The sequence below is a fragment of the Lygodium microphyllum genome, chromosome 21, assembly GCF_053477565.2.
Source record: "Lygodium microphyllum isolate KBCC chromosome 21, Lygodium_microphyllum_v1.1.10, whole genome shotgun sequence".
NCBI classification, from domain to species: domain Eukaryota; kingdom Viridiplantae; phylum Streptophyta; class Polypodiopsida; order Schizaeales; family Lygodiaceae; genus Lygodium; species Lygodium microphyllum.
Window position 1 is genome coordinate 92,392,317 of NC_141155.1, and position 15,614 is coordinate 92,407,930.

The following is a 15,614-nucleotide window of genomic DNA, read 5'->3' on the forward strand; positions in this document are numbered from 1 at the left end:
GGGAAGCTAGCCGAGGTTCCACCAAAACCTCCCCAAGGGTTCTCAAAACAAGAGAGAGGAGTCTCCAGAGATGTGCTAGAAAATCAACCACCTCTACCCAAGTTGGGCATGCCTGTTTCAGCACCCCTTGAAACTCAGCCATGGGTCACCGAGGGACCACATGAACTAGCTACCCATCCATAAACAAAGGAATGTGTTGCATAATAAGAGCCTGTACTTCGGCGGAACGAAAAGGAACCTCAAAGAAATCCTTTGGACCGTCATAATCTCTTCAACCAATGGGATTTACATATGCCCTGAAGCATCATCTGAGCACTGTTCAAAACTGATAAGCATGGACTGGAGCCAAGTACAAATTCTAGTGATCAAAGGAGTCCTTCCAGTAAAGTAAAAGATGGTTGCTCTCTCATGGTTGGAAAGCAGCAATCTGTTTAAGACCAGGTTGGTTCCCATGACTGCAACTACTTGATCCCCATCCGGTAATGAGTTAGCTTTACCCTCATTAACATGGACATAGTCCGACATAAGAAGATTGGTTGTGGCCAGCATGAACTGAAGAGACCCATCAGGCTGTTGGCAGGAAACATGAGCCTCTAGCTGGGGCAAATTTGGGCCTAAGACCAGTTCTTCAACTGACATCCTACGACGTTTTGCCCATCTCATCACCGTCCAGCAACAGCCCGAGTTCTTCAGCCAATGAATCACCATCCGAGTCTGCCAAGTCTTTGTCATTCCCTTGTCCAATCTACTGATCGAGAAAAGCCATATCAATACCATTAGATTCCTGCAAATTTGCCATAGCAGAACTAGATGCCTATCACAAATGCCTTTCTGAACTCTGACTGGCGAAATCAGAACTGAGCTGGAACTCCACTCTCTCTCTCTCTCTCTCTCTCTCTCTCTCTCTCTCTCTCGCGTGCTCTCCCCCCCCCCCCCCCCCCAAAAAAAAAGGGGAAAAAAAAAAGAAAAAAGAAAAAGGCTAACTGTCTTAATTATTGTGAAAGTGAAATACAAGAGTCTGCAGTCACATGTGATGACCGTTTGCCACTTGTGCTTTTGGGGCTCCTGGCATAATTGGACTATTCAGAATGCATCCATTTCTTATTCGTATTTTATTATATCTCAAATTTAAAGAGGAAAGTCTCATTACTAAGATGACAAACGGATAATAACATGTAATTTCCTATAATTTATAGTATGATACCTATAGCAATATGGGTTATACATAGTATGATATCCATAGCAAGTTCTGGCCTTCTTTTCAGAATGGTTAATGAAACATGCGCAATCTGGGCATTGCACGAGTACAAGTCAAAGCTAGAAGTTAAAGAACACTGCTGGAGAAATTATTGGTTGCACAATGGGGCAATGTGACCCTCATGGCAATGTTGAGTTGCTTATCTATTTGTAAATTAGAATTTGTTACATTTGTCTACTGGAATTTCATGGTGCTGAGAAAGTACGCTAATCTTTTTTTTGGGTTAGATTGGTTGTGATGACACAGTGCTAAATGTACTGCTGGAACTATTTATTCTCACTGCAAAGCAAGAAGTTTTTTATCAGCTTCGATCAGTGCAGCAACTTGGTTACATAGTAGCTTTAGTGAACAGGTACAGAAATCACAATACAGTCATATCCATGGCTGTCAAACCTCCTGAATACTTTTCTCCATTTTGTTGCATTACACATTAGGTACAGCTAGTAGTCAGAAACTTACAATTAAATAAACAGAGAGAGGTGGATGTGAATGTGAGCAACAGTTATTTATCTTCTCTATAGATGAAAACGATCTACCTTTAAAAGAATGTGACCATTTTTCTACATTGTGTTGCTTATAATGTTCCTTGTATTGTAGGGATGATTTTGGTGTTAGAGGAGCCCAATTCATCATTCAATCAGACGTGAAGGTATGAAGGCTAATATTAAGCAAGCATGGATCCAATTGTGCTGTTATTATAGTGGCCATGATTTAGGATCTTAGAGACAGGTGAAGTTTTACAGTGGATAAATGATATGAGAGATTACACAAAGATAATAGTGGACAGCAACTGGGAGCATGCTTTTCTTCTATTTCTTCCCTTATTTACCATTTGGTTGCATTTTATTACTTGAGGCACCAAAATCTCTCCAGTCGCACACGTCTTCAAACTCATATTATATCATGTGTGCACATTAATTACTATCACTCTTTAAATACTATAATTTCAACATTACACCAAGGGCATTTATATACATTGTAAGCCAACAATTTTCTGGATCTGCTGGTTTTTGCCAATGAATGTAAAAGAGCCACGAGAAGAAATATGCAACTGTCCATCAGATTTTAATGAGCTTTTAGCACTAGATTAAAAAATTTCAGACATGAAATTTCAGAACTGATTGATAATCATTTCCTTGAGTCTCCCAAAAAGATATAGTGAGTCTCCTTGTTTCCTGACCTTTTCTGAAGTGAATAAACTTGTACATCCCTAATGGCTTTGTAAAACTATCTCTAAATTGACTAGTTCTTCCTCAAGAGAATAGAAATGTCCATTGAAAGCTCACCAGCAATAAACATCTCCAGGTTTAAAAAAGTGAAGTTTCATTTTTATGAAATAGACACAATTATCAGGACTATACATCTCAATTCTCTAGGTTGACCACTTTGAAAAGGAGAGAATGTAGTTTATGGGCAATAAGAATGACTTGTTGGGCAGTATGTATTGGCATACTATCTTTCTATGAAACCCAGAGGCTAGCCTCTGAGGGGCTGTGTTGTACAAATGTTGGCATCCTTGTAGCTTGGGGCGGAGGTTGAGTTGCTAGGAATGCTCGGATTCAGGTCTGTCAAGTGGGCTTGTGTTGGTTCAAGCTTCTGCCCAAAGTGAGTGTAGTCTCTTGCTTGATGGCCAAACTCATGGCACCATAGCCACTACCTGGATAGCCATAGGAATCCTATGGGACCTGGGTATCTATGACTGCAACCTGTACCTTCATCACCCTTGTATCTGTCACTGCATTTGCACATGAAGCTCATAGAAGGGTCCCAAAGAGGTGACTAAAGTCATTTTCCCAGTGGTAGAGTTCCATCACCAGTCCTAGGAAGAGGGAAGTGACTGCCACTTTACTGCAGTCATCTACTAGTAACTCATTAAAGTGGTAGTCACTCCCCTCTTCCTAGGACTGGTGATGGAACTCTACCACTGGTGATGAAATTTTGAGACACTGAAGGCACTTACCAAGATCAAAAAAGGAATCCCTTCTTGGGTAGGCAATGTGTAGCACAATCTATAATCCTCTTCACCCCCTCCAACTTGCCTATATCTTCTATAGGAAGATTTAGGCAATGTAATAGCACATGGTATTCATACTATGAATGGAAAGTCGGCCTCAAGTTTCCATCTCATAGTGGTACAATTTGAGGCATTGTCCATAACAAGTTACACAATGTTTTATGGACCAATGCACAAGATCACACATAATGAAGTTAGAATAAATTTGGGGAGTTACAAGTAAACAAATCAATAAAGTTGGGAAGTTGCAAATAAACAAATCATTTACCTCAATAATGGCTTGTTGTATGTGCCGATACAAAAAGGCGCCCGTGGTTCTTCTTCCCCTTGTCCTAGCATCCATCGCTTGTAGGAAGTACTTACCAAGTGGGTAGTAGCACTCTAGGTCACAACCACATCCCAAGGGTTGATATCCTATATCACAAGCCCGTACCATCTTGATGTACGGATGCATCAGCCAAGAGGCTAAGAGTCCAAGAGTGGTGATCACACGATCAATGTGCGCAATAGGGCCTTGAGTCCTATAAATAGGACTCAGCTGCCCTAAACCCAAGCATTCACACTAAGTCACTTCATGACCATTGTGACCAATGTTACTAGGGCCCATCCGAATGTCTAGGCACATAACACTTGGGCCCTTATAAATGATTGTTGTCCTTAGCAATATCCTCAGTGACGAAGTGAGAAAAATTACTCTTCAATGAACATATCAACTCCCAAGTAGCCTCCGTCTTCGGATAGTTTTTCCACTTGACCAAATACTTAGGATAAACAATCTGATGGGATTGTTTAGTCCTAAGGTCAAGAATCCATTTAGTTTCGAGTGGAACATAACGAGCTATATCCTCAAGCTGTGAGACTTCCTCAATCAGGAGAATCTGCTAACCTTGTTCCAGTCATTGTTTTAAACAACTCACGTGGAACATAGGATGAACTTGGATTTCCGAAGGGAAATCTAACTCATAGGATATGCAACTAATCTTCTTGGTAATCTAGAAAGGACCACAATACCTTGAAGGCAATTTATAGCACTTACCAATAGTCATTGAATCAGAGTCCTTTGGGACTTTAAGGTAAACCCACATGCCTTCTTGGAGCTCCCTAAGAGTACGATGTTGGTTGCCATGAATGTGGCATGATCCTAGGCCGTTTTAATCCTTTCCCTCACAATTGTCAACATCTCCTATATGTCGTCCAGAAAATCGACTACGAACTGCATTTTCACCCCTCTTAAGCTTTGTGGCAATTAGTGGTTTTGGCTCATCACTGTACATAAGCATAAACGGGCTATAACTAGTAGTTAAATTCTTAGCACTATTATAAGCAAACTCAATTTGAGAAAGATAATACTCCCAATCAAATTGTCTCTGGGAGACATGCTTGCATAATTCCATAAGTTGCTTCTCTGTTGCAATGATGAACTTAAACTCAAGTCAACTAACACAACTCAATTTGGGATAATGAAATAAAAAACTAGTGGACTAAAGCAAGGATACTCTTAGCAAGCTCATGGACATGACCATAGCTGCACAATGGGAGAGAGTTGAGTTGCAATGCATCATCAAGTCCAATGAACATGAGCACCCATTTTTGCCCAAGCATAGCTTGAAAACCTTGTTGAAAACTTATTCTTTGTTGGAATCTATGGTGAAATTCTTTGCCTTGTACACTTGCTCAAATTTCTCTATAGAGTTGTACATGTCATCTCCTGCTCTATGCTCGCCAACTATTTGGATATAGTTGCCACCCCGACTTGTAGTGCACTAGAGACATTATCAAGATACTTACTTTGCACTAGATCTACTCTAGAGAATGATAAGAGGGCCTTGCTAGTCCTATGTACAATACTGGTCTCCTAATATCTATCCCATTTTCTATCATGGATTTACAAATAATGCAACATCCTCACTTGTTTGTGCCGTTCAGCTCTGTTCTACTTTGTTATGCTGACACTGAGAGCACTCACGCACATAAGACTCAACCATACTCTTAATGTGCAGCCAATAAGAATGACGGGTGACCAAGGCCAAAGTCTAGTGTATACTAGGGTGTCCAACGCTCAATGCATCGTGTCACTCATATAAACTTTTCTTGTGGATATCAAGATCATCGGTGTTGAGTGTGCAGCTTGCGAAAGCGTTGGATATCAACCCTTGAGCTGTATGCTATGGTTGCTACTCCCTTCATAGCATTAGCTTCCATGTCATCTTTTGGGTTGTTGGCTTTACTAAGCTTAAGATGTGGAGGTAAGGGCACCCCAAGAGGCTTAGCTTCAACCATGTTAAATCTGTTCAGTACCTTTTCAATGTACTTCTCTTGAGATAAGAATAGTAATTTCTACGTTCTATCCCTCCGAATCCTCATGCCCAATATATGCTTAGCATTCCCCAAATCTTTCATGGAGAAAGCTGATTTGAGTTGATCTTTGAGAGCATCCAAGCTAGTCTTTCTTTTCCCAGCTCGCAACATATCATCCACATACATGATGGGGTTGCCATCTGTATCCTTTTTCATGTACAAACAATGATCTGTATAATTGCGTGTAAACCCATGAGAGAGCATAAAAGTGTCAAACTTTTTGTACCACTGCCGTAGTGCTTTCTTTAGCCCATACAAGCTGCATTTTAGTTTACACACCAACTACTCTTATCCAAGAACTACAAATCCCTCGGGTTGTTTCATGTAGATCTCCTCATCAATGTCACCATGCAGAAAAATTGTTTTCACATCCATTTGGTATAGCTCTAAATCCAATACAACAGTGAGAGCAAAAAGCATACGTAGAGTGGTCATCTTCACAACTGGTGGGAAGACCTCTTGGAAGTCAATTCTTTCATTCTGTGCATACCCTTTGGCAACCAGTCTGGCCTTATACTTGGGTTTCCCATCAACTGTTTTTACTTTGTAGACCCATTTGTTTGGAAGAGGCTTTCTTCCTTTAGGCAACGACACAAGATTCTAAGTATCATTAGCATAGAGAGATTTAATCTCTTCCTGCATAGCTAGCTCCCACTTACTACTGAATTTGCATGACTTGGCCTCTTTATATGTAAGAGGCTCACCCTCATTTGTAAGCATCACATAGTGCAAAGAGTGGTCATACCTATGTGGATGCCTTCTTAAGCATATAGACCTGCATACCCAATGATCTACATTCTCAAGAATCAGGTCTACATCCAGAGGCATGTTATTTTCAGCATTTATTGGCTGCTGTAAGCCATTTTCAGCATGTTGTTCATGCTGTACAGCACCTTCATTTTCATTTCCAGCACTTGCATTTTCATAATCAGCAAGTATATCTTGCTATCCATGACCTCCTTGTGCTTCTATTTGCTGTCTATCATCGTCTGGCTCAAAAATAAGTGGCTGATCATCAATTTCAGCCTGTGGTACAGTATCATGAGGCTCATCGTTTGAAGTAATAGATGACTACAAATTCTGAAATTTGACCTTTTTCATGTCTTCGTCAGACGTTAAAGTACCTTTCACCAACTTTGCCTCATTAAACACAACATTATGGCTGCGAACAATTTTCTTGGACTGTGGTAACCACGCTCTATAGCCAAATTTACCGTCATTACCATAGCCCATGAAAATGCTTTAGGGGGATTTCGGGTCAAGTTTATTCCTTACCTCATCTCTAACATGCACAAAAGCATCACAACCAAATATCCGTAAATAGTCATATGAGGCCAATTTGTCAGACCAAACCTCCTCAGGGATGCCATTATTTAAGGACCTATTTGGAGAACGATTGTGAATGTGAACCGCGGTTTTAAGTGCCTCTCCCCAAAATGCATGGGGGAGATTAGCAGTGGACAGCCTGCATTGCACTCTCTCACATAAAGTCCTATTGTACCTTTCAACCACACCATTTGAAGAAGGGTTGTAAGGAGCTATAAGCTTCCTCTTGATTCCATGCAAGTCACAAAAAGACTTAAACTCAGTAGATGTGAACTCACCCTCATTATCAGTTCTGAAGCATTTCAGCTTTCTACCTGTCTAAGTGGTCACAAATGCATGAAAAGTTTTAAAAACAGCAAACACTTCTCTTTTCTTTTTCAATAGACAAACCCAAATCTTCCTAGAACAATCATCAATAAAAGAGACAAAATATGCAGCACCACCCAACGATTTCACAGGTATACTGTATACATCAGAATGCACTAAGTCCAAGACATTGGACTTACGGGAGACACCAAAGTAAAAGTAATTTTTCATTTGCTTTCTAAAGTGACAGTCATTACAAAAATCAAATTTAGAGCCTTTTCCATCAACCCTCTTCAAAGAGGTAAGGACATCAAGTCCTTTCTGGCTCATATGGCCTAATCTCTTGTGCCACAACTTCAAATGATAGCCAATTTCAGCAATTGCAAGAAACTTGCCATTCAAAGCTTTACAGTGCAGACAATATAAAGTGTCCTTCTTGGTTCCTTTTGCAATCCGCATGGAACCCTTTTTCAATTTCCACAAACCACCACCAAACAGTGTAGTGTAACCATGCAAGTCAAGCTGTCCAACAGATAGTAAACTCTTATTGATATCAGGCATATATCTGGCATCTTTCAACACAAGCTCTTGCCAATTGTCCAAAGACAAGTGTATAGTGCCTATCCCATCAATGCTGCAAGCATGGTTATTTCCAAGATATACTTTTCCATAACTGCCTGTATTGAGCATAGCAAAACATTCCAAGCAAGGAGTTACATGAAAAGAGGCACCAAAGTCTACAATCCAAGTCTGAGTGACACCATCATCAACTGACAGAAGTGCATCAATCACATCAGCCTTGGTAATCTGCATATCCTACATGTGACATACAAGGGCATCATAATCTACTACACATAGTACATCAGCCTTTGCATCCGAGAGCTCCTCTATGACTACATTGGAGGCCACATTGGCCTTTTCCTTGCCTTTGGCTGCCTCAGATGCATCTATTTTATCCTCTTTCTTCTTTTTGTCTCCTACATTCTTCTTTCTCTCTTGTTCCTTCTTGTAGCCCTTCTAACCACACTGATAGCAAGTCACGCATGCCTCCTATTGCCTCATCATCTAATTAGTGACACGCATGAATGGATTAACGAGATTCCCATTGTCCCTATCTAGTATCTAGCAAAACAACAACCAAGGGAATGGGCTTGGAAGAATCAGCGGGGAAAGAATACTTTGTTGAGCTTGATCTGTCGCTGGCTACTTGCTTGTCGCCTAGGTTGTTCGCCTATCACAAAGCTGTGGCCTGCTCAGCTGCGATTATTGCCTGCTTCTCAACAACAGCATGTCTGATCCGTCGGTCTCAATGACAACTGCACTATCTGCAGTGACTGCCGCCTTGCACCGTCTTGCTCTGATACCAATTGTTGAGTGCATGGCTAGTGAAAGCATAAAGATTTACAGCAAGAGAAGTGTGCTGGTAAGTGAGAGTGACAGAGAGAGTACGATCTGATTTTGGGTGTACCAACAATATGTTGGTACACAAAGATTAAAATGTATTTATACTTGGGGCTCGTAAGGGTGCATTCACATGTACAACATAATAATACACGTGTACAATACACGGAGGTGAATAAAGGACATTTACATCCCAACAATCAGGCACACACACTTTGCCTTGTTTAAAAAGTAATCCATTCTGAATGGAATACTTTTATGCTATCGTTCTCTCAATGGCGAGTCCTTAGGGATTTGGACTGCCTAAGCTTCTTGGGCTACTAGGCTCCTCTTGAACTAGTTACCAGATTTTAAAATGAAGTTAATTTTGGCAATGCTCTTTGAGAGAAAGATAGAAATCAATTGAAATTTCAGAAAAGGATAAGGCATTGACTTCAAGAATTCAACTAAGAGCATCGGCAATCACATTAGTTGTGTCCTTCCTATAGCGAATTTTAAGCTCCATCCATCTTGACTTATGGCCACGAAGATTGAGCTAATCACATAGGTATTGCAATGAATGGTAATCTGTCCAAATAATAAGCCAGGCACCATACGTTAAGCACATGGATTACCACCAATAATTTCTTTGCTTGAGTAGCATAATGTGTTTGGGTATCCGTTAGCTTATGGCTCTCAAATGCAATAGGTCGGCTATACTGATAAAAAACAGTACCTAAAACATAATCTCTCACATCCGTATAAATCTTAAAAGGTTTATTCGGATTGATAACTTGTAATATCAGTGCACATGGATTGAGCTCACTAGTCCAAATAACTAGTTTACTAACATGTTTCTTTTTTCTTAGGATATCCTAAGGAAACATATCAAGGGTTAAGCAATACTCGTACCTTTTTGGGATCAATCCAAATGCCATCAATCGACATGACATGACCAAGATATAATAGCTCCGTGTGAAAAAATTCCCACTTGGATAGTTTGGCAAACAATTGCTCTCGTCTTAAAAGATGTAAAACAATATACAAGTGTTTGGCATGTTTCTCCAATGAGTTACTATAAACAAGAATGTCGTCGAGGAAAACGAGTATACACTTTTTAAGATGTGGACCAAATAAATCATTCATCATCTATTGAAAAGTTGTGGGAGCACTGGTCAATCCAAAAGGTAGGACCAAAAATTGATAATGTCCATATCGCGTTTAAAACACAGTTTTTGGGACATCCTCCGAAGTTATTCGTATTTGATGGTATCTAGACCTTAGATCAAGTTTGGTGAAATATGCATACCACAGTCAATTTATAAGATTATCCATCCTCAGTAATGGATAGCTATTCTTGATGGTTACCTTTTTGAGACCTTTATACTTGACATTGACGTGCATCATACCATCCTTTTTAGTAAGAAGGACAGACGCACCTCATGGAGATTTCCTCAATACAATATAACCCTTGGCAAAATCGTCTTGAAGTTGCCTAGCTATCTCGTCCTCCTCTTTCGAGCTAAACCTATAAGATTTCTAAGAGATGGGATGGCTATCGGGCAAAATTTCAATCCTATGGTCTAAGGTTTTGTGAGACGGCGGAAGTCCATCAATGGGAGGATGGAGTGATTAAGGAAGTGCAAAGCATAGAAAAGTTGAGGGAGTAGAGATTTCTTGAGGGATAGAGAGGTTGAGAGAGTAGAGAAAGCTTGAGAAAGTAGGAAAGGTAGAGAGATCAAGGAAGTAGAGATAGCTTGAAGAGGGAGTAGAGACCTTGAGATGGCAAGAGTGCTTGAGGGAATAGTGTGTGAGAAGCTCAAGAGTCAAGTGAGTAGATACTAGAAAGGATGAATGAGATGAGGGAGACAGAGAGATTTTTATAGAGAGGGAAAGTGTTTTAGGGTTTAGAGTTCGTGAGAAACAAAAATGAGGGGGAGAGAGAGAGAGAGTATATTAACGTCTCTAAAAGACCAATGTGGCCTATGAGACCAAAGCAATACATACAATGATGGTGTGTTTCTCATTTGGAGCGAGAAAAAGATGAAAAACATGCCTATAAGACTGAAAAAAAATGAAATAGTGTCCTATAAAAGGGAAACATGTCAGTGATCTGAAAGTGAGAGTAGAGAAAGGAAAACTCTCCATCAATGATATGTCTGTTCTCTAAGGAGGTGTATCTCTACATGGCTGAGGCGTCTCGATATCTGTCTCCTGTGGTGCTCAATGATGGTTTTAATTTGTCAGTGGTGTGGATGTCTAGGCCTTTGTCCGGGTGGACATGGGCGCCTAGACCGGCTAAGTGCCACTACTCTATCCAAAGGGATACCTACAGAAGATGAGGTCCAATGATGATGTACTCCTGTAGGCTGCGTGGTAGTAGTAGTGGTATCTGCCATACTCTGTCGTGTATCAGTGAAAAAGTCAGTGACTGCTCTCTGTCTATGTGAGCCAAGCTGTGGGGGCCTCCTACTCCATAGAATTGTTGCTCTGCGCCTCTGGAGCTCCAAGAGGAAGAATCCCAAGCATCTCTGATCCTCAAACTGCATGATCCGTCTCAGGAGTCCAAAACCCTCTCGAAATAGACAGTGGTATCTACCTCGTATGTCATAATATACAGTGCATCGGCAGATGTAGTGTTCCTCTGTCTCTGGCTCTCTGTCGCATAGTGGGCATATGCGTTCTTCTGTCTGTATACCCTCCCATCTGCCTGTCTCAATCCTCAGGTGGTGGGATGAGGTGCGGATCTGACCAATAACTATGCGTAGTCCATGAGGCAGCTGTGTGTCCATGTAATTGGGTCGAGTGATGAAACCATCCTCAGATACCTGAAGGAAGTGGGTCTGGTAGTATGCCATCCTCGTGCCATGGGGGGAGGGGGGTCGAGGATCCAGTTCTTCTCCATATCTAACTTCAGTATGTCTTCTCTGATCACATGGTTTAGCTCTGATCGGGTTAGGTCAAGTGTAGGGTAATCCAGGCTATAGTCAAAGGGGGGTAGTCTGTCAATCTACAGCCCATGTAGACTCATCCATGTACTCATCTGAGCATACCAACAGTGTCTGTCACCGTCTGCTGCTAGTTGTCTAGAAGAGGCCAGGGCTAGCCGTGGGTATCTATCTTGGGGGAGCTCCCATAGTCTATGTATGAAAGTCACTGCCTCGACCAAGGCCTCAACCACCATGGGTGATGCTCCCAACTCAGCTCTGATAACCTCATGTGGGGTCGAGCTTTTCGTTCGTATCATATGTGAGATCATCATGACCAGTGGTCTTTCCATATGCTCCCATCCGTCATAGTATTCCTTCTCTAGTCCATCCTGGTCTCCCAAAGGCTGTCTCCTTGTGTGAAAGAGACTCGCACCCCAAATAGCTGCCCCATATAGGAGTGTGGGTGTAACCAAGGTGTCAAAAAGCCACAGTCTGGTGCGCGGCTCATGAAATTGTATGTGAGCACATTGCCTCTCCAATGCACCTAAGGCTGCATATGCTTTTGCCAAACGAGCCTCTGATGTCTCTCTCCAAGAGAACTGTGGTCCCTTCAATGTGACCCCCAAATAGACATACTGCCTAACCATCTCCACTGGCTCTCCATCAAAAGTAAACTGGTACTCAGCTCTTGTCACCCAAGCAGCTGAAGTGTTAAATACCATAACTTTAGTTTTCCCAAGGTTCACCTTAAGATCTCTATCTTTGCAAAAAGCTGATAATGCATCCAAGTGTCTATTTAATCCCTCAGATGAGTCAAATATAAGTACAATATCATCGGCATAAAGCAGTAATGGTATCAGCACTCCAGCTAGGCAGGCTCCAGCCCCACCAGTCCTATCCACATATTCTGAAATTTCATCTATATACAGCCCAAATAGTGTCGGTGAAAGTGGACAGCCTTGTTTCACCCCAATGGTGCTATTGACTATATCTGAGATGCCATCAGGTGTTCGTACTCTACCCGTCATTGTCTCGTACAAGGCAATGTTTTGCATTCTTCTCATGAGTCTAGCACGTGGCACTATGTCAAAGGACTTGCGAAAGTCCACAAAACAGCAATAGATCTTTTTCTTGAATGCCTTGCCTTCTTCGATGATTGCCCTCAATGTAAAGATATGGTCTAGAGTTGTATATCCCCTCTTGAAGCCAGCCTGGCCTTTTAATCTCAGGCCATGCATCTCGGCCATATATATATATTTACGTCTTCATAAGGCCAATGTGGCCTATGAGACAAAATCCAGAGTACATCCATGTCTAATGTCATCTCATCAATAAGGTAAAGATAACATTACAAATATGTGGATAGCCTATGAAACAATATTGAAAATAACTATACGATGGGACTATACTAGGGTTGAACCATGTGTAGTGTTGTTCCATCGATAGAAAAGAAAAGGAAAGGAAAGGAGAACCAGATCTGATATAACCATGTACAAAAGTGTGGTGGAGACTATGGTCTCAAGATCTACACATGATCTCAGCTATGATGCGGTCCCTAGCTGCTTCACTAATATGCCTAGTGGTGAGTCTGCGGTGTCTCATGATAATGGCTCTAATCCGAGAGTAGTGTGGCCTCCTCAGACGTGGTCCTAGTAGACGAGGTTGTCGTACTCGACGAACGGAAATGGCTCTATCGAATGTGACTCCACGCTGTGTCCTTTGACGGGGTGGCTTTGTCTCTGCTAGGTTGGTAGTGTTAGTAGGGTCGGCTCTGTAGAAAAAGTCTGTCTCTGCTCTCTGTGTGTGTCCCTCTGGGTGAGCTGGCCTCCTGTCTCGCAATAGTGCAGTTCGGCGCCTCTCGAGCTCTAGGAGGAAGAGACCTAGGCATCTCTGGTCCTCGTACTCCATGACGCGACGAAGGGGTTCAAATCCATCATGGAAGAGGCAGTGGTACCGTCCTTGTATGTCATAGTATACTATGCATCTGCATATGTAGTGCTCCTCTGTCTCAGGCTCTCGACCACAAAGCTGGCAAGTCTTATCCTCTACTAGGGTATTTGTCCATTTTCTTGTCTCCATCTAAAGCCTGTGTGAGGAGGTGTGAATCTGTCCGATAGCAACCCGTACACTATGGGAGAGATGGGCGTCCATATATGCTGGCCGAATAGTGAAACCATCATCAGAGAGGCACAAGAAATAACTCTTGTAGAACTCCATCCTCAATTCTAGAGGGAGTGGTGGATGGATCCATGTCCTTGCCGTCTCAATCCTCAAGATATCAGCTCTGATCACTTGGTTCAACTCTGATCAGCTAAGAGAAAGTGTAGGGCAATCAAGGCTATAATCCAAAGGTGGAAGACCGCAATATCCAAACCATGTAGGCTCATCCAAATAGCCATCTATGAAAACCAATAGTTCTTCTTGCCTCCTGCTGCTAGTTGTCTAGATGAGGCTAGTGCCAATCTAGAGTATCTATGGCATGGAAGTTCCCATAGTCTATGCCAAAAGGTCACTGCCCTGAAGAGTACCTTCGTAACTATAGGTGTTGCCCCTAGCTCTGCTCTGACAATGGATGTGGGGTGGAGAGCTTACTCCTAATCATGCGTGCTATCATCATGATCAATGGCCTTTCCATGCTATCCCAACCATCATAATAATCCCTCTCTACTCCAATTTGATCAGTGAGTGGGCTAAGACGCCTGTGGTACAAGCTACAACCCCCTACCTTTGCTCCATATAGTAATGTAGGTGTGACTAGGGTGTCAAACAACCAGAGTTTGATGCGGGGCTCTTGGAATTGTATGTGAGCACATTGACTCTCGAGTGCCCCTAGTGCTGCGTATCCACGTGCCAAACATGCCTCTGATACCCCTCTCAACGAAAAACATGGGCCAAAGAAGGTGACTCCCAAATAGACATATTCCCTCACATGCTCTAGTATCTCTCTCCCAAATGTGAACTAGTACATAGATGTAGTCACCCATGCTGCTGAAGTATTGAAAACCATGGTTTTGGTCTTCCCAAGGTCCACTATGAGGTCTTTATCTCTACAGAAGATGTGCAAAGCATCTAAATGGCACTACAATCCCTCCGGTGAATCGAAAATGAGAACAATATCATCTGCATACAATAATATCGATATCAGCACCCCTACCACGTTGGCTCCAGCTCCTCTTTGGTCTATGTAATCAAACACTTCATCTATGTATAGACCAAACAATGTGGGTGAAAGTGGACATCCTTGTTTCACTCCTATGGTACTGTCAATCCTCTCTGATAGTCCCCCCAAGTGCTCGTACATGACTTGCCACTGCCTCATATAATGCATAGACACCCCATCGTATACCCTCTGGTACTCCAATGTCCTGCAATCTCTGCATGATGCGTGTACAAGGCACTGTATCAAAAGCTTTGCGAAAGTCTACAAAGCAACAATAGATCCTCTTGTCTCGGGCTCGACCCTCCTCAATAATGGCTCTAAGTGTGAGAATATCGTCAAGCGTGGTATATCCTTGTCTAAAACCTGCCTATCCTTGTGCTGTCTTGCCTTGCATTTCAGCCCACTCATTGAGTTCATGCTCCAATATAGATCCATATATCTTGGCCAAAGAATGACCGATCATGATAGTCATGTAGTTGCTAGGAATCAGGGGATCACCACTTTTAAATAGCGGAATTATAGTATTGTCTGACCAACTCATAGGGAAACCTTCACATACTGCTCTATTGAACATGTGTGCTAATATGGGTGCTAATATGTCACAAGCATGTGAGAAATGTTCTGCTACTAGTCCATTTTCATCTTGTGCCCTCCCATTTTGTAATCTATAAATTGCATCCCCAACCATTTTCCATGTGAAGAAAGACCACTGTGTTGGCCTACAAGCTTGTGGGGGCTGCATAGGTGGCTGTCCTAACAGGTCATACAACTGTCTCCCATTGTCAAGCCAAGCATCTGGTGATGTAATCTGTATGGGGGGCTGTCTTTCATGAAACATCTTCCATGCGCTCTTGCTATCCCGCCCCAAAATAGCTGATATAT

The 15,614-nt window shown here is 42.1% G+C and overlaps 1 protein-coding gene across 2 annotated transcripts in view; it reads left to right on the forward strand.

Moving 5' to 3' along the window:
• The window catches only part of LOC148018275 (Insulinase (Peptidase family M16) family protein), a 220,487-nt gene that overhangs the window by 185,559 nt on the left and 19,314 nt on the right, over nucleotides 1–15,614 (forward strand). For both annotated transcript variants that reach the window (XM_087661217.1, XM_087661218.1), the window contains exons 22-23: nucleotides 1,486–1,610; nucleotides 1,856–1,907. In XM_087661217.1, the coding sequence (XP_087517343.1) occupies nucleotides 1,486–1,610; nucleotides 1,856–1,907 (177 nt within the window). The remainder of the gene's footprint in view (nucleotides 1–1,485; nucleotides 1,611–1,855; nucleotides 1,908–15,614) is intronic.